The sequence below is a fragment of the Notothenia rossii genome (genome assembly GCF_949606895.1).
Source record: "Notothenia rossii genome assembly, chromosome: 10".
Classification (NCBI taxonomy): Eukaryota; Metazoa; Chordata; class Actinopteri; order Perciformes; family Nototheniidae; genus Notothenia; species Notothenia rossii.
Window position 1 is genome coordinate 25,450,467 of NC_136908.1, and position 19,402 is coordinate 25,469,868.

The window sequence follows — 19,402 nt, forward strand, 5'->3', positions numbered from 1 at the left end:
ACCCACACTCAGCCGGAGAGAGGGCGACCCCTGCTGAAGTGGAGGAGCACAGCAAGTACTTGTACTTGAGTATTTCTGTTTTATACAGCTTGTATTTCTACACTCTCCCATTTCAGGAGAACATATTTTAGTTATTATAATACATTTTACCGCTACGGAATTAAAACAATAAATGAGATTGGACATTTATTAATCATTTTATAATACTTACGCCTTAAAGGACCACGTATGTGTCAGTACTAATGACTCACAAGTGTACGTATATTTTTCTGGCAACTCTAATGTCAGTAGGTAGGTGTTGTGTATTTCTTTTTCTTTCTTTCTATTTGATTACTGTTTCAGCATAGTGTAAATAATTAGCATTTACAGAAGAAAGTAAAGCACCAGTGCAAGATCAATATTCATTTATAGCAGCACATATGAAACATTTATCTTCAGTAAAGGGAAAATGTATGAAGAGGGACAGAAAAGACCAACAAACACTCACACTCTAATGATTCTTGCAGCTATATTTTATGCAGTATTCTACGCAGTAAAGGTTTCTCATAGGGAAAATAAAATAATAAATCATGAAAATAGTATCCATGTATCAATCTGATCATCAATATTCTCAAAACCTTCCTGAGGTTCAATGTTTGGATTGTGTTTATCCAGAAGACAGTTAGAGGATCCTCACTTGAAATGTGTGTCTCTAACTTATATTTTAAATAATAGTCTTTCTTTAGTGTCCTTCTGTTGTCACTTTAATGACATTCTCTCTACCCAGTACAATACATTCTTATTTAAAAATAGCTTCCAGTTTTAGATGAGTTCTGGATAAAGAAATGTTTGACTGTTGACATCCTCTTCCTCTTTGGCTCCCAAGGGAGAGGAATTAGTCAAACCAACAGCAGGGTCTGGTTCCCACGGTGACCTCTGGATCCAGTCGTTTTGACAGGGATGTAGAATAAATCAAAATCTCATAGGCCTAACAAAAGTTCCGAATCCTGCTACTAGAAATTAAGAGTTAGAAATCAAAACTGTCCCAATGTATTTAACTGTTCTTTGATATATTGTTTTAGTTATTTCAAAAGAACACAGCCATACACATCCTCTTGAATAGTGGTTCTAAATTGATAGACTTCTGAAAATATTTCTTTGATAGACATGATCAGGACATTTCTGCCTTTAGCTATTTAAACAGTCATATTGAACTCATTTCAATATAAAAAGTTCTCTTTTTTTTCTACTTACTTTTTAATGTTTCTCGCCCACGTGCCAATCAACCAAAGCATATTCAATGTATGTGTACTTGGAAAATAAACCATATTCTGACTCTCATATATCATTGTTGGCCACGTGAGGGCAGTAGGAACCAGTTTCAAACATAAGACTGACATATTATCATATTTTCTGTTGATATGATGGACTTGGAAGTAAACAGTTGCTTAGTTACACATTGAGCCGTTACAGATTAACATATTTATATATTTGGCCTTGTGTTTTTGTCGACCTGATAAGTCCAATATTAAGTCCAATATTCACTTATTGTTATCTCTGTTTTGGTCGCTTTGAACAGAGAGCCATTTAGTTGAACTACATTGAAGAGAAGGCAGACATATCTACATCAGATATCTCCAACACTCAGCCACTCACAGCAAAATCCCTTAGATTGATAAAAGGCAATACAGGTAAGAGTAAAAAAAACATTAGATTTTAGCGTGGACTGTCCCTTTAAACTGCTGTTTGTCAGATAAAGGATCACATTACAGAAGTGGAAGTGTAAACAAATGAATGTAAAAGCAGAAACAGTTCTCATTCTCATCCATTGATGTCAGAGAACACGTAGAATTTCAGCTGGCGGGAAAATCACTTCCCATCCTGAGCTTTATCCACATGAGTCACTCCATTCAGACTGTGCAGGCGCCCGAGACTTTCTGTTCCCCACAAAACATTTCCACATGGGTGAAGCCTGAGAGCTGTTTTAAAGTTTCTAAAACACAAACAAATCCATACAAATCTCAATTTTTCACAGAGAGGTCCAAGCTTTGAACATATTTATTTAAGAACTACATATTAAATATTTAATGTCTTTCAGTGGCTTTTTTTATTTGTGTTTTTATTTTATTTTGTGTGGTTACTTCTCTTAAACATGTTTTGTTACACTTTAAAATGCAAGAAATAACAAAGGCTACTGGATACACTTCCTAAAGACCCCTGTTGACAAATGATATGCTAATGTATGCTTTAAAATACAATCGATAATAAAATTAAAGACAACCTGCAGGAAAAATGCAGATTGTCAATCTATGGGCTCCACATGTTGATATTGCAAAGGAGGTGTTAATTGTTTGACGACATCACACATCCTCCTGCTGAGAACATTGACACACACTTTCCTCCAGACACTTTCCAGGTTTTCCTTCCAGCAGCAGCACAAACACATGACTCCCCCGACCTGCTCCATCACACACCTTCTGTCACACACACACACACACACACACACAGACACACACACACACACACACGCACACACACACACGCACACACACACACACACACACACACACACACACACACACACACACACACACACACACACACACACACACACACACACACACACACACACACACACACACACACACACACACACACACACACACACACACACACACACACACACACACACACACACACACACACACACACACACACACACACACACACACACACACACACACACCCTGCCCCACACCCTGTCCCACACACTGCTCTCACTGATGCTTCAGATTCCTCTCTGCCATCTGCCTGGTGCTGTACAGAGACACTCCCATCCCCAATGTGGCCATCGTCATGGCGATGGGATTGATGAAGCTGCTCTGTGGCTGCATCCGGACCTCACCGGAGACCTGCCTCTGCGCACACACACACACACACACACACACACACACACACACACACACACACACACACACACACACACACACACACACACACACACACACACACACACACACACACACACACACACACACACACACACACACACACACACACACACACACACACACACACACACACACACACACACACACACACACACACACATACACACACACATACAGTTAAACACACACTAGTCTGATCAGAGAGCAGTTCAAGTTGTACTATGCAACTTTTTTTCTCAATAAAGGAACAATTTGTATAATTGTATGTGATTATGTCACCATGTGTAAGTATTCTGAAGTCATATGATTGTGTTGGTGAAACATTTGACAATGTTGATTTGAGCCCTTTGTCCTAAAGTTGTAAACGTGTAGGCTTAATCTTTTTTTTCTTTTTAGGGGCAATGTGCTAGTGTGGGAATTTAGCAACTGGTCCAGTATTAAATATGATCAACTACCTGATGGATATTGGACAGATTGCAATGCTCCTCTGAGGATTAAGCATAATGACATTGGTGACTTAGGATCTAGTTCACCGTTAAACCAACTTCAAGTTCCAAACCACTTTTTTAATAGCTTTTGAACTAGCTTAAAACAATTAAATGTAATACTGCAGACTTTATAAGTTAAAAAAAACACTCTCGAGCAGGAAGAAATACAGTAATTACATCCACATTGCTGGAGCCTGCTGTATTCAGTTCCAAAGTTGTTAATAAGCTAGAAAGAAGTCCAGTCCAGAGGCTTCCACCGTGTCAAAATCCCACGACTTTGTCATGAGTGATATACATTTAGGTGAGTTTTCACTGAGGGTGTACTCTCAGTTATTCCATATGGTCCAGTGCAGGGGCTTTCTAGCATGTGGGCACAGCAACACAGAGACACTTCAATGGCTGTAGACTGAGAATCAGCTTTGTTTGCCAAGAACAACACATACCAGTCATTTGAATCTATACAGAAATAGACACACAGCTAAAAACAAGGAGCTGAACACACTGATATGAATATACATACTTGAACATCTTGTTATGTTACTGCATATTTTTACTTCTAAATAACTCCTGCTGGCCTGAAACTGGCTTTTTCTCACACTGTATATTTTTGTAAACGTATGAGACACTCAGCTGAATAGTAAGTTAAATAACTACAATTTAGCTTGAATCTAATCTAGTTGGGTTCAGACTGTCCTCAGTTCTGCATTTTATAAATGTGTTAAGAGTGCTGCTGTTTTCACTTTCAGTACAAAAATATATAACATCATAATATTTGAAATCTTTCTGGAAGCTTTATATAAAAAATAGAAACTATAGAGTACTTTGGCACCCTGAAAGGGTCGTTTCAGTCAAAGAAAATCTCTTTGGTGCGGCCTCTTGCGTGCAAGACGAGCTGTGAGGTTGAGTGTAAACAAGTTATATAAAGTAACCTCCAGAGTCAAGCTGCATCAGCTCTCTGTAAAATATTAATTCACTCCTCCTCCTCTGATATAAAGCATTTCTATACAAAATGTAAGAAGGCAATCTTTGTGTATTAACACCAAACACATTTAATCACTGACCTGATTTATGTATTTGTGATGCAACACATTGCTCGGTTTAAAGCAATACAAGAAACATATTCTTACAGCTATGGAGTCCAGTCCAATTAAATATAGAGACAGAATAAAGCTTGTGGCTGTGACCCACCTCCAGGAGTCTGAAGTATCCCGGAGTGAGCCGCCCCAGTCTGAGGATCATCTCTGCTGCTGGAGCTCCTCGGACAGCACACCACCTGCAGGAGAGGAGACACTGTCACTCTTCACCGGGTCAGGTTTACCATGTAGAACACTACAAATTCAATTCAAATACTTTTCTTGATTAGTTAGTATTATACCTCAGTCATTCCCAAACCTTCTTATTCTGTGACTCCACTGTTACATGAATCCTCGCATTACAAGTTGCATATTTCTACAAGCCGTAGTTTTGCTGATATAGGCTTAGTTTGTCGGGGGACATCTTACTTCTTCCTTCTCTCTGTCTATACCTGTGTACTCTCATGTTCCGATTAACCCAGCTTCCCCAAATTTCTTTCTTTTTGGTGTCTATATACGCCGGGATCCGGAGTCATGGATGATCCTGCAGTCCTGTGTCATGGATCGCGAGTCCTGGATCTTGAGTCGTGGCTGTGGTCCTGGATCATAAGTCCTGGATGGATATCCTCGTAGATTCATCTTCCTATTATACACACATGCATTTCCAAACATTTGGACTACCTATGTTGCAAATGTATTATCTTTTCAATTTACACACGGCATCTATTGCACGTCTGTCCGTCCTGGGAGAGGGATCCCTCCTCTGTTGCTCTCCCTGAGGTTTCTCCCATTTTTCCCTTTAAACTGTGGGTTTTCTCTGGAAGTTTTTCCTTGTACGATGTGAGGGTCTAAGGACAGAGGGTGTCGTATTGTCATACTGATATTCTGTACAAACTGTGAAGTCCACTGAGACAAATGTAACATTTGTGATATTGGGCTATATAAATAAACATTGATTGATTGATTGATTGATCAACAAAAGAGTGAATTCCTCCTGAATATTTGAAGGATCTGTTAGGGTAAAACGACCTTATATGGTTGTCAAAATGTACTTTTCTCTGGCAGAAATAAGATTTTTCTTTTCATGCATCATATCAGGACCCATGAGATTCATCTCGCGTCCTTGGGGGAAACTTGACCACAGAGTTATGTGTGTATATTCCCATTCTCTGGGTGTATTTAAATGTGTTTTGTTTTTATAATGTGAAAGCAGTCTGTTGGAAAGGTGCTATATAACTAAAGTTAGTTTGTTTCTTTTCTTGACATGTTGCCGGTTAGTTTATCTGCAGATAATCACAAGGTAACCGAAGAGAAAAGGCTTTGGAATATACTGTTGGAAAAAAAGTGATGCTGAATGCAAAACCCTCAATCTTTTTGACATGCAATTCATCATAGGTCATCAAAATGCTCCTTTTTTTTATTTGTTCTGATCAGAATTTCTTAAATAAATAAGCAGCCTCTCCATTCCTGAGCATCCCGTCTGCGCTAAAACACCTTTAGATACAGCTGTTATCCCATAATGCTTATCACCTGCAGAATCCTTACGATTTATTGAAAACCTAAATGTATATTTGACCCTACTGTGTTTAGTTATCAAATATCCCCACAAGTTGACTTTGTTTAGTGATTTCAATGTTTCTCTCCTGTTAATAAAGTTTGTTTTTGTAATAGAATTATTTAACACAACAAAGACCATACAGCTCTACTTCAATATCTCCAAATGTAGATGTTCCAGTGCTGTCAAATATTAAAATGACAACCAAATTATTTTAATTTGGTTGATTTAAATGTCTTTAAAATATGAACATTACATTACATTACATGTTACTTGTTAGACGCTTTTATCCAAAGCGAATTACAACATACAACCAATGTGAGTTTAAAATACTTTAAAGTTGTTCCAAATAACCATAGTCCTAAAGTTAAAACAAAGGTCTTCTCACAGTTTGAAGTTTATAGATCCTCAGGAAGTTGATCACCCGTCCACGCTCACCTTCACCTTCATCGACAGCTGCTCAGCCCGCAGACAGACAGACAGACAGAATGACAGAATGACAGCATGTGAAGCCCCTCACAGCCTGAACAAACAGTGGCAGCCTGTCGTACTGAAGGGGCTCCTGTGTGTCCCGGCTCTTTTGTACAGAGACCCAGTCTGACGGGGCGCAACACACACTCACAAAGCTGCATGTCAGAGAGTATCTGCTCATCCAGCCAATCAAATGGGTGAGAGCAGAGAGAAAGAAGATGGCTCTGTGCAGCATGTTGCACGCTTCAGGGAACATGTGTGTTAACGCGCTGCAGTGACTTACATAACCCTAAACACTCCACAGAGAAAATACTTTTAAAAGTAAAAGTAAAATTGAATGGACCTTCTGGGCGTGGCAGCTGCCAAACACAAAGTAACATTTGTCAGGATTAATCTTCATTGGATATAATGAGACTTTTTAAATGAATTTAGTGGTTGTTATTTTGTTACATAAGGCCTCATTGTTCATTTTGCTGCATATTTAAACAAAGGACGTTAGAGAATGATAGCATAGAAACATTTAAATTAATGGAAAAATAAAAAATAAAAAAATGCTTCGAGTTCTTTTTATGCTGTCTAAAAAACAAAATTGTTTTATTTATTTACTATACATACATTTTGTATTACACTTTGCATCAGATATGCTGATGTAAGAAACAAAGGCCAATCAGTTGAATGCACTGTGTGTGTGTGTGTGCGTGTGTGTGTGTGTGTGTGTGTGTGTGTGTGTGTGTGTGTGTGTGTGTGTGTGTCTATTAAAGGGATTGGAGGTGGATTCTACTACAAGGTGCTGATTGTGCACAGCCAGTGACCTCATGTCTGCGTTTGCTGCCAAAATCACATAAAACAGTTCAGTACAGGCGCTGGGAATAAACGGCTGATAGAAACAACTATTCATGACAAACATGTTAATGTTCTGCAGCGTTTGTTCTGTTTTGTGTTGGCTGAACATTAAAGTCTATAAGTTGAAGCGTCAGTCTTTCACAGTGCTGAAGTATTCCGGGTCCTGTGTGGTTGGGGCTGCCTGGTCCTGACCGGAAGCCTTGATGGAGGTTCTGGCCAGCGTCAGCTTCACTCCTGCGGGCCCCGAGGATCCTGTCCTCTCTACAGATATCACGTGCCCCAGGATGAGCTGAAACACGCAGAGAAGCATAGCATAATCATTTAGTAGTAGTATTTGGTATAGCCCTAGTGCACAAAATGTATATATTGTCAATAATTATGTTCTCATAAATGATTTCCTTATCACGTGGTGTTGAGATTTCTGGTTTTCAAAACAGATTTTTTTATCTTTTGTGACCTACAGATAACAAACATATTATTTTACAAGGAATTATATGGATAAAAGCGAATTTCTTAAGTCTTTATGAGACAGCTAATTCAAAAATAAATAACTGTCCTATTGCCTGTATAGTGCTATTAATCATTGTTTTGGAACTGCCTTCTCTCAAACATAATGTAACTAGATGGCGCTTGTGCCAAAAAATGATTTAAAAAAAGCTCAACACTAATGTATCTTTTCAGAATTCATTACTCAAGGTAATCTGCAGAGCTTGTTGAAAGCACTGTCATAAAGGAACTCTTTCCTGGACACCCAACAACGAGTAAGAGCAATAGTATGTTTTAAATATTGTGTGGTGTCTCTCTGAACGGCTGTTTCTTAGCGGAAAAACAGGCTACTTCTTTACTTAATGCTTCTATGTCTGTTCTGCTTTTATCAGTTAGCATAAAGGCTTGCAGGCATTAGAGGCTTGGACTGTACATCATTTCTCAATATTCGAGTTGAGGGGGAAGAATATATTGCTGCAGCTTTTCCTATTTGTTTAAAAGTGAGTGCATTTTCTTGTTGTCAGAAACTGATTCAAGTACTTTGCTGAAATCACTGCAGGTCTCCTAAAGCCACACTGCGACAGTGAGCAGTACAGTACTCTTTGTGTGTCAGGGTGGCAGACCTCTGTAGGATGAACAGCAGCTTCCTCATGCTCTGGTTTGGGTCGGGATGATTCAATGTATTCCTCCCTCTGTGCTTTCACTTCCTGTACAGAAAAAGGCAGAACACAAAAAGTCCTCAATTCTATTATTCAACATCTATGACTTGAGGTTTTATCTGTGGATGGTAAATAGAAAACCTTTAGGATCTCATAGTTGGAAGTCCTGGAAACATAACTGTCCCATGACTTCGCTTTGAGCTCCTTCTGCTTCCAGTGAGACTTAATCTGCAACACAGACGGCAAACAAAGTGTCATTAAAAGTGCAACAAAAAAAGAAAAATCTGCTGTATTTACATGGATCAGTTCAGAGACAAATGATTCATTACTAATGGATATTAATCTAAATGTACTGGAAATGAATCAGAGACAATGTGGCAACTCTAAATCTTGTAAAAAATTAAATAAATAAGAAAATATCCTAATTCAGTTGACTTTTAAAGATTTAGTTTCAGTTTTCTGACTGAAGTAAACTGACAGCACCTCTGTGTACATGAGCTGCTCCTCGCTGATGTCCTCCTTCTCCTGCAGCTCCAGGATGCTCCTCTGTTCTGCTGCCACCTTCCTGGCCGTGTCCTCTGAGATCTTACAGACAGCGCTCAGAGCCTCCTCATCCGGAGTGGTCGGCCTCACACCGTCCAGACCCAGCTCCCTGCTGACCTCCTCCCACACCTCACCCACCTGCAGCACCAGAAACACATCAACGATCACACTGTTTCTGTCACTCAAACTCAACTTTTCTCTGGGTGTATTTGAATCACACTTTAACATGTTTGAAGGGGATATGTTGATCATTTAAGAGTTTAATTTAATTACAACATCTTATCTCGCAAATGTATAATTTAATATTCTGCTGGTGTAAAAGTGACATCATTCTAAAGCAGTTTTTCGTAGAACAAATACAACTTATTTCAAATCCATCACTGGCGGTTCTACCTTGAAGTCCAGATATCTCCTGACGACACTCAAGGTCACATAATGTTTTCTTGACAATCCAGGAAGGTCATGGAAACCTGCAAAAGTAACAGATCATTATTATTATTTACCGCATGCTTTTGCAAATGAACTGTGGTGCTCATTTGAAATGGCCTTGGCTGTCATACTTAATACATAGACTGCTGTTCTCATGTAGTCTAACTCTTTAATAATAGCCTCACCTAGTTTGCAGAAGATGGAGTAGATCTTTGAGCGCAGGTTCTCTGAGAGCTCCAGCACTGCTGCACTCGGCACGTTAGCAGGAAACGACAGCTGGGGGTCCTCCTGCTGGTAAACACCGAGGATGGGCCTCTGGGGATCTTAAAGTCGAAAAAGAAGAAAAAACAGTTTAGAAACATTTTTGGCCTTTAACCCATGATATGTATGTTGTATATATATTGCTTTCTGAGAGTAATTATTGTTATTAATATCATATGTTGTAAGGATATTAAGAAGAAAAAGAAGAAGATGGATATTTTTTTCAGTTTTCCACTGAAAGTCAGTTTATCTACAGTCACATGCATTATTATACAAGCACAAATACACACACAGTTATGGTCGTGCACACATGCATTGTTGTTGTTCAAATACACACAGTTATATATTCACATATGCATTTGAGAGGATCCAGAGCGGAGAGGCAGCCAGTCTAGCCGCCGCCAGGGAGCAGGTGGGGGTTCGGTGCCTTGCTCAAGGCCCAGGAGGTGAACTGGCTACTCTCCAGTTCCAGTCTGCACTGAACCACTTTTCTTCATGTTAATCTGTTATAGTTCATATTATATATAGTCTAGGAATATGTATATATGTATTCTGTCTTATGTCATATGAAACATGTTGTGGTATACATCTAGTCACATCTGTTGCTCTCATGTTCATCACGGATATAATCTGTTGATACGTTCTAATCAACAGGTCAGAGTAGTGACATGTAAGTATGTTAATACCTTCTCTGTTGTCATTTCATTGACAGTGTGTTGTTAAAACCCTGATAGCAGACTGACCTGCGATGCCCCCATCTTGGTCTCGGCTGACGTTCAGCTCTCCCTCCTCGTCCATCCACAGCTGCAGCAGGAACCTGGGAGCCGTCTGTCCCCTGCTGTCCCTCCAGCTCAGGATGTGAGACAGAGCGTTCGGGTTGTCACACAACTCCAGCAGGGAGGCCAGGACGTTACAGTACACACACCTGGGGCTCGACTGTTGGACAGAGAAACCCAGATATGACATTATATTATTCAACAATCACTTCAGTTAAGCTTCCGCCATTAGAAATCAAGATATGAGCTACTTACACTGAGTAAGTCCATCAGGAGAGACGCCCCCTCTTTAGCCAAAAAGTAATCTTCTGTAGTGTAGCAACCCACAATACAAGACCTGATGAGACACATGGAAACGTTCTCAGGTTTCTCTCTTTATGTTTACACGGAGAGGAAGACACATCATTATTATAGAAAACATAACAAATAAGGCGGTTAGCAGTTTCATCTATTATTGTATAGATTTGGATGAACTGACCACACACAGTCCACTGTGGAGAGGATGAGCTTGTTGTGTCCCAGGCCGCTGTAGAACTTGTCGGAGCCTTTCTTCAGGAAGTGCACCGCCATCTCCACTCCCTCTGAGCCAAACAGCTCCTGTGGTACAACACAGGACAGTCAGGGTGGAGATACTGTACACATCAAACTGTAACGTTCTGATCAGAGCAAGAGATTACATAAACACAAATAATACAAAAATAAAAGCAAAAATGATGGAGACCATAAAAACAATGGAAAATAATTAAAATTCAACATAAGAACTACATTTATTAAAAACAATTCAAAATAAACAAATATTTTCAGCTGCTGCATCGCTTAAAAACAAAGTAAAGTAACACAAATTAAAATCATGTTAGTGTTAAGTTGCAGATGGATGGAATAATAGTGTTTGTATTTAACAAAACTGAAATACAAACATTTTCACTCGAAGCATTAATGCAAAAATATGTAATGTGTTAATGTCTTGAATAAGGACATGCTTCATGTGGTACTATCGAATAAGACCGTACCAATTTTCCCAGGCATTGATATTATTTTATACAAACCAAATGGTCTAGATTTAGCTTTTCTGACAGGTGAGGTATAAAGTGTTTTGATCAGGGAGATGAACTCTGCTTTACCTTTCTGTGCATGTCTCTCTCACACAGTGCTGAAAGTATCAGTTGAATATCTGACTTTATCTCCAGGGAAACCAAATCATCCTCATCAGGACTCGCCTCCATCTGCATTAAGATCCCTTGGGAAATGCAACAGGTATATCTGTAAAAACTGTTTTTATGAAAACACTTTTTGCTTCTATTTCTATTTACCCAGGAGCTGGTTGATGGTTCCCTGATCACAAAGGTCCTGGTTGACGGACTCTTCTCCTGATGATGTCACAGATCGCAGCACTCTGATACAGTGCCGCATCTGAGCCTTCCTCCTGCCTCTTCCTTCTACAGGGGAGCTGTGACCCTGACCGAAGAAAGCATCTGGAGGAAATATGTAGCAAGTATACTGTTACAATTAAAGCAGTGGAGAGTAAACAAAATCATTTATAATAATGTATTTAAAAAAAATCCTTTTAAACAATTTATTCTAACCATGTTTCATTTTTGCTTAGCTGAATAACAACATGTTATTGTGATTGTGAGGGTATATAAAGAGGAAAAAACAATATAAAGAGTAATAAATATATAAATACATGAGAAAAAATGATTGACAAAATATTAAATAATAATATTTATAAGCATCTACATTTATATTGTATCATTTATTTCTGTATATATATATATATATATATATATATATTTATTTATCAATGTTTTTTATTGATTAATACACTTTTTATATCATCTTAATTATTTAATTTGATGCCTTTATTTTAAAACACTTTCCCCCAATATTTTTTTACTATTACCTATTATCTTTGCTGTTTGTCTCTTTTGAATGTAGTTGTATTACGTTTCTTGTTTTCTTGTGTTATGTGCTATATTGTTTAAGAACTTTGAGCTGTATCTTGTGTATGAAAGATGCTATACAAAGAAAAAGTCAATATTATTCGAAATAAGTGTGTCTCTTCACATAGCGTCCTCCTCACCTTGAGCGACGCACCAGTCCAGCAGCAGCAGCAGGACAGCGTTTCCCTGGCAGGACATGTAGTCCTCCAACATGATCGGAGCGAGGGAGCAGAGGGTGGCGAGCGCCTGCAGCTGCACCTCTTCCTGCTGGGCGGAGGACCACTGCCGGGACGCTGAGCGGCGCTCAGGGGAAGCAGCAGGCGGCCTCACAAGCATCAGCACAGCAAGCAGGACTCTTTCCTCTTTATAAAGCTGGGAGAAGGAAACATGGAGAGCGTTCAAAATGTTGCATTCATCAATACATTTACTGAAACAATACTGAGCGTGTGACTGACCTGTAGAGCAGCTAAGTCCTTTGACATTAAAACCAACAGATTCAAAAGCATCTTCTTCATTTTCAAGTCTTCGTTATTGTAGCTGAGCTTCAGGTTGCTGACCAAAGGGTTGTGACTTTTCACTAAAAGATAAAGAAGGACATTTTATTATGAAAGAAGGTTTTGCTGTATGTGGGGCAAATTAAAAAATATGTTTAAAGTGTTCCGGCTGATATGTCCTGAATATTAGGCTCATTGTGTGACATTTAACAAAAAATGTGAACCAACATATTGATGTTAATAACATCTCAAAATGATTAAAAGTATGTTCAATCTAAATGTTAATCTTAAATTAGTCAAATCTAATCTAGTTTAGTTTTAGACTTGGGATTTAGATTAAACAAGAGACATGGTTTTAACATTTAAATTAAGATTAAATATTTAGATTGAACATTTAGATCGAAGACTTACATTTCGTTTAAACACTTAGATTTCATATTTTTTGATGTAATATTAAGATTGAACTGTTTTTCACGATAAACATATTTTTTAACAATTACATATATCATGTTGTTTTGCCTTTGTGTTTCAAATATGAGGTAAATTAGCTACATAGTACCATATAAATATTTCAAATGTAAAAAAAGAAACAGAAATGTTAAGTCAAGAGGAGACTCACGCTCTGGAAATGTAGCAAAAACCACGAGCTGTTTGGCAAATAAGCTTTCCTAAAAACAAGAAACACACTGTCAACAAGAAGCATACTGGCAGTTTCTACACATAAAGTACATGGCGGGAATTAGTTCCAAATATCAGCTGCAGTTCCTTATACAACTATCTATCCTTACAATCAGCAGAGAGTTTGGGTTTCCAGCGATGAGAGTTGTGATCACAAGCAGATCGTTTCTGAGTTGGAGGTCAGAGTGTCGGAAACCGTTTATCAGCTGGTGAAGAAACGCTTCTTTCAGAGATCTGATGAACAGAACAGTTTTTTAGTGAAAATGCATGTGTTTGGGAAGTAGTGAGCCTGTGACTGGATAAAGGAGACTTTGGTTTAACTGAGATGTTAACAGGCATTTTTATATCGTTGTTCAGATTTCTTATAGGCCCTTGTTTAGTTGAATACATCCTAACTTTTCTCCATTGTTGGAATATTGAGATTCCTAAGAGATGGACATTTTAGGATACTATTGATTTCAGGACTTGTCTTACTAGAGTAAATGAAAGGTCATTGAATGAAATCAACTCTACAAGCATGCACTGTCCTCATCAGTCCCATGTGAAAACATGCTAAACCCACAGGAAACACGTACATGACACACTCCATGCTGCTGAGCTGAGCAGTGACCTCCGTGCTGCCTCTCTCCAGAAGGTTCCAGAGGATTTCGGAGGAGTGGAACAGGACCTGACCGTTTGGGTCGGGCTGGTTCATGTGAAGACAGATGGTCTCCGCTCCTCCTGCCTGCAGAATCGACGTACAGTTCATATCTGTTGTTGCGAAATCAGAATCAAGTTTATTGCCAGGTACGTTTACACATACAAGGAATTTGCTTATCTGTTGGTGTGAACATAAACAAGCTAACAAAATGAAGTATACTTGAGTATTTTTAAGAAACAATTTATAATTAAAAAACGATGCTTAAGACAAGTACTTTCACCAAATGGAAATGTAACTATACACTTAAAAGCTAAAAAACAAAAACACTTAGGACAATGAGTATATGGCAAACTACAGTGTATTATAAAAATGAAATGGGATTAATGGGATTAATGGGATTGATGGGATTGAGGAATAAACAACCCATTGACCTGTTGACATTGACACAAGGACAACAATCACTGTTTGTCTGATTGATTTGGTCATCTGAAGTAAGCACTTAGAGCAGGTTACTTTATCTAATGAAGTAGTTTGGATTGACATGTCTGACAGATCCCATCTTCAACTGGTTTAGTGTAAGCATAAACAAAATCAGTGACTGACCCGAGGAGCTGGAGAGGATCTGAAGTGTCTGCAGGAGCTGCAGCTTGATGCCCGGCTGGTTCTCCAGAGCGGCCATGGAGAGGAGCAACGTCTGAGCCAGGTCACTGCGCTCCAGCAGCTGCAGCCTGTAGCCTGGAGAGGTGGGCTGGAGCCCTGGAGAAACAGATTTAAAGAAAGTTTATAACAATAGAATACATGTCTGCATGTAAGGTTAGAGGAACAACAAAAGAGGGCAAAGATGATAGACAAAACTAACTGAAAATAGGAGAAACAAAAAGAAAAACAATGAATATTGTATCATTTAAAAGGAAATCTGAGGAACCAGAACAAGTGACCAGTGACAACAAGTCATTTCCAAAACAGTAAGAAAAAAAGTTTTCAAAAGAAAATAAGACACTACAAAGAAATGATAGCGGATTTAGTATGAAACAGTTGGAAATGACATATAGACAAATTGACAATTAGATTCAAAAGAACATGAAATGTAAGCCTTATACTGACGGTGGATTTATAATAATAAATACAAAATATATATATGTCAATTTTCGTTTTTCATGTATTCAAAACTGCGTCAGTTAAATGCAATACGTTGTGATTAGAGATTTGTATTCGAAAAGATCATTGCTTGGGTTAGATAAGTGTGCTATTGGATACAATTTGCCTTAATTGATTTCTAAAGTGAACATGTAGGTTAAATAATGATTTGGGAGCCTTTATTCTGCAAGGCAATACAGGTGTGATAAACCAGTAGGATTCTAAGGGTCAAATATTATATGAAGATATAAGAACAAAGGAACAAGCATGCCACCACAGAAGCCATGAGAAAACCTCACTCAGTGCAAGTCTAGAAAATCGGTTTTCAGAGTGGAAAGTCCGAGGCTTTGTCTTGGTGAGACCCTCCGTACCGTCAGGCAGCAGTTTAGGAGCCACAGAGCTGTAGAATGATTTCACTGACTCTACTATGTGCTGCCTCACTTCAGCATCGGACACCCTCATCAGACAGCCTGCCAACAGAAACACAACCGTCAGAGTCATCCTCCCCCCTGAGCTGGTCTTTAAAGGAATAACTAGCACTTTAGCTATACAAGAGAAATAAAGAAACCAAGGCAAAAGATACAAATGTAGGAAGGAAAATATGGACTTTGTTATGTCTATAGCAAGGTTTCGGTTTAGCAAGGTTTAGCAAAGGTTCGGCCATATAAAGTCCCATAAACATGTGTAACATGATGTTTACTGTGACGGTTGATCTATCATGTTTTGTCAACAGATCTGTTGTCCTGCTGCACCTAATGTGTATGTATCTGCCAAAGAAAACAGTCCTGTATAAATGCAGTGTTTACTACTGTTTAAGTTATTTAAAGCTTAAGCTATGGTGTCCGCTTCTGTGAGAAAATAACGGAGCGTTTTTATTCAAAAAATGTACTTATATCTATTTTTTCCAGAATTCGCTTCAGAATCAATGTGTTGACTGCCACAGACATGTTTTGTTGATCAACAAATATATAGTGGTGGAAGAAATACTTTTTACAGTACTACGGCTTCCACAGATACATTTTTTTATGGATTTATTATCAAAGCATTTTTCATTTCAAGTAATATTCATTACTATCGGGATGTTAAGAGCATTCCATGGAATATAACAAAAAGTGTTTCTGAAATAAATTACATACCCGACCTTTAAGTAAAAGTAGAAATACCACAGTGTAGAAATACTGTTACAAGTCCTGCATTCTAAATCTTACCTGTGTAAAAGTACAAAAGTATTACAATCCAAATGTACTTGAAGTACCAAAACTAAAAGTACTCTTTTTTTTCTCCAAAATAATATTTTATATCAATATAATTAGTGATTCATTATTGTCTATATCATTTTATTTGTGCAACTAGTAAGGATTGAGCTTACTAACTACTTTTTGTACTGCTGGGTATCATAATTCATAATACATCATAATATATTAGTTGATTTATATTTGTATTACTTGTATTGACCTGAAAAGCAAACAGTAACTAGTAAAGTACAATATTTGCCTCCAGAATAAAGTGGAGTAGAAGTAAAAAGAAGCATAAACTGGACATACACACGTAATTTACGAGTACCTCAACATTGTACAGTACTTTAATACATGTACTGCACCACTGCACATATAATAGCCTTATCCTTCAAGTTTTAAATGAATTTCCCTCACACACTGAAAGAAGCATTTTGAAACTATGAACCAACTTGAATACAGTGAGTGATCTGCGTACCCATGTGAGAGAGAAACTCTATGACGTCCTGCGCGTAGTTCAGCTCATCAGAGGATTTCTCCTTGAGGAAGGGAAGCCTGAGAGGAAGCAGAGCAACATCTTGAAAATGTCCCAACAACGACACAAATCTGTCTTCTTAGTGTAGGTTTGAATTATTTCTGTTTCTTACCTACAAATGTGAAGTGCCTCATAGAAAATGGGCTGATATTCAGGGTGGTCTGTCACTTTCTCAGCACAGATGTTGAGTATTTTGGCGATGCCTGTCAGCTCCTTCAGAAGCTTAAATCATTTAAGAAGTTTAACATGTGAAGGCTGTATGAGATTGAGGGAGGGGAAGTGATGGGGCAAAGAGTCTCGATGAAAACTGAGGTTATTTCAGAACAGGGAAAATGCTGACAGATACAGCGTTAGGGCGGTAAATTAGAGTCTTGGGAATGACGTGTGGCTCTGTGTTCAGGTTGCATGAGAACACATCTATTTCCATCTCTGCACCGGGGGACAGTAATGAGGAGCATTTGACTTTCTGCTGCAGTGTGTGACACCTGAGAGAAGTGTGAAGTGTAGGTGAGAACACTGACTCCAGAACGAAGGATACAAAGCCAATTTGGCATCTCTTCAGTAGTTTCTTCAGTACAAAGAGGTGCCTCTCCTTCAGGTTGACCTTTTGTAAAACAAACATGATGAGATATGCCATCATTTAAAACAGATAATAATCTGATGAAATTCAAGTTGAACTTACTGTCAAGGGATCCTCAAGAAGGCGAATCACCTTACTGAGTTCAATACTTTTAACACTGACCTGCAGAGAAATGACAGTTTAGGTCAACATTTACCCCCTCTGTCTTTGTTTTTATCTTTCACATGTCTCCTAGACTTTTTGAGATCTTGACACCTTTTGTAAAGCACTCACAAGCTTCAGACCACTCTTCATGGCACTTTGTAAACTATAGTACTCTGGTAAAAGTATATGCACTTTATGAGAAGATCTATAGTACCTTACAAAAAGCAAGAGATAACATATTATGCCTTTATACCTTTTTCTGAAGTTTGTTATAGATAAACAACATTTAGAGCTGTTATGTGATCCATCTGGCAATTGGGCGTACAAATATTTAAAACAAGTACAACTATATTCATATAAAATGAACTCTATATAATAGATACAATACAAAAAATCCACATGGATGGGGGACATTGGTAAAAAATAAGCCCTGTCATTTTTCTGCACTGTAAATGTAACCATGAAGTAACATAAATCAGACTACATGGCATCTAATTATATCCTGACTATAATCCCCAAATCAACCCATACTCCTTAGAATACTAAATGTCCAGAGATTCTGCAAATAACAATAAATAACTTACATAATGTGAGGGTTTTGCAAAGTACTCAGGGTCTGCAATTATGTTTTTCCTCACCTGCCACTGTGGCATGAACCTGAACATTTCTATCTGTACGTTGGATCAGATAGTACTATGTAATATATCATGTCACTTTAATCCTTGACTTTTAAATTATGAATTGTTTTAAAATATATATTTCTTAAGATAAGGAAAAAACTAACCTCCATGGTGGCAGGTGTCATGAAAAAATGACCAGCAACAGCCAACATTAACCTTGGATCTGGCATGTGGCAGATACCTGGCTGTTTCATTATACCAAAGTCTTTCTAGGATACATAATGATTTGTATACAGCTTTAGTATCTATACTGTATATTTGTGTCCCTTTTAATTTTTAATATTGAATGGTCTACATTTATATTTGTGCAACCCTGTGATTATTAAACTTAAAGATCTTCTATTTACATTACCAGGTATCAGGGATTACTGACATTGAATAAATGATGAACAAGCTTACAGGAGACTCTTTAGGAGTAGCATCATAATAAGACAGAGCTGCTAACTGTTTACCTCCTGTGTGTGCTGTTTCTTATCCGGGGCTCTTGGTCCAATTACCGGAATGTCCGGTTTTCTCCGGTGCACAAATCTGCTTGAATCCATTTCCAATATATTAGGGAACTTCCTGCTTTAAATTCTTTCCTCAAACATTGTCGGTTAATTTGAAGTTTGTCTCGCGGGGGGTTCCAGTTAGTGAGTAATAGTCCGTTCAAACTAACACAAAATGTTCCAAGTATACTGTCAAACCTCTGTTTTCTTGCTCAAAACAATTACGAGCTAAGGTTAAAGGAAACATAACCTGAACGTGTTTTTTTTCCGCATAAATAGACACGAATAAAATATCTAAATACTCTGCGTCTCTGCTGCTGTTGCCACGGACTGGAAG

At 38.2% G+C, this 19,402-nt stretch overlaps 1 protein-coding gene and 1 long non-coding RNA gene across 4 annotated transcripts; both read right to left on the reverse strand.

Moving 5' to 3' along the window:
• Nucleotides 1-494: 494 nt before the first annotated feature.
• LOC307021717 lies at nucleotides 495-6,909 on the reverse strand. Its single transcript, XR_013803225.1, has 3 exons — nucleotides 6,435-6,909; nucleotides 4,607-4,691; nucleotides 495-2,897 (listed from the first exon to the last, which is right to left on the reverse strand). It is a non-coding gene; the product is annotated as an uncharacterized lncRNA (long non-coding RNA).
• A 180-nt stretch (nucleotides 6,910-7,089) lies between these two features.
• On the reverse strand, nucleotides 7,090-19,399 carry cfap69 (cilia and flagella associated protein 69). Of its 3 annotated transcripts, none has more exons than XM_079654078.1 (23): nucleotides 19,030-19,399; nucleotides 17,856-17,915; nucleotides 17,712-17,777; nucleotides 17,286-17,395; nucleotides 17,117-17,193; nucleotides 15,775-15,873; nucleotides 14,870-15,022; nucleotides 14,202-14,376; nucleotides 13,737-13,860; nucleotides 13,568-13,616; nucleotides 12,910-13,031; nucleotides 12,595-12,826; nucleotides 11,825-11,986; nucleotides 11,636-11,751; nucleotides 10,993-11,111; nucleotides 10,770-10,851; nucleotides 10,482-10,674; nucleotides 9,663-9,800; nucleotides 9,442-9,518; nucleotides 8,989-9,186; nucleotides 8,647-8,733; nucleotides 8,470-8,553; nucleotides 7,090-7,649 (listed from the first exon to the last, which is right to left on the reverse strand). In XM_079654078.1, the coding sequence occupies exons 1-23, from the start codon at nucleotides 19,117-19,119 to the stop codon at nucleotides 7,491-7,493; spliced, it is 2,772 nt and encodes a 923-aa protein (XP_079510204.1). In that variant the 5' UTR covers nucleotides 19,120-19,399; the 3' UTR covers nucleotides 7,090-7,490. The 3 variants fall into 3 exon arrangements, with proteins under 3 accessions (XP_079510204.1, XP_079510202.1, XP_079510203.1); XM_079654076.1 differs by having other exon boundaries at nucleotides 15,703-15,873; XM_079654077.1 differs by lacking the exon at nucleotides 17,856-17,915 and having other exon boundaries at nucleotides 15,703-15,873.
• Between the last annotated feature and the right edge of the window lie 3 nt (nucleotides 19,400-19,402).

What these genes read in the sequence shown, in the direction of transcription:
- cfap69 (XM_079654076.1), bottom strand. Translation starts at nt 19,119, where the DNA reads ATGGATTCAAGCAGATTTGTGCACCGGAGAAAACCGGACATTCCGGTA. An exon ending in GAGGCACTTCACATTTGTAG is followed by an intron (nt 17,194 to 17,285) that starts GTAAGAAACAGA and finishes GCTTCCTCTCAG; the next exon opens with GCTTCCCTTCCTCAAGGAGA. An exon ending in GGACTGGTGCGTCGCTCAAG is followed by an intron (nt 11,987 to 12,594) that starts GTGAGGAGGACG and finishes TATTTCCTCCAG; the next exon opens with ATGCTTTCTTCGGTCAGGGT.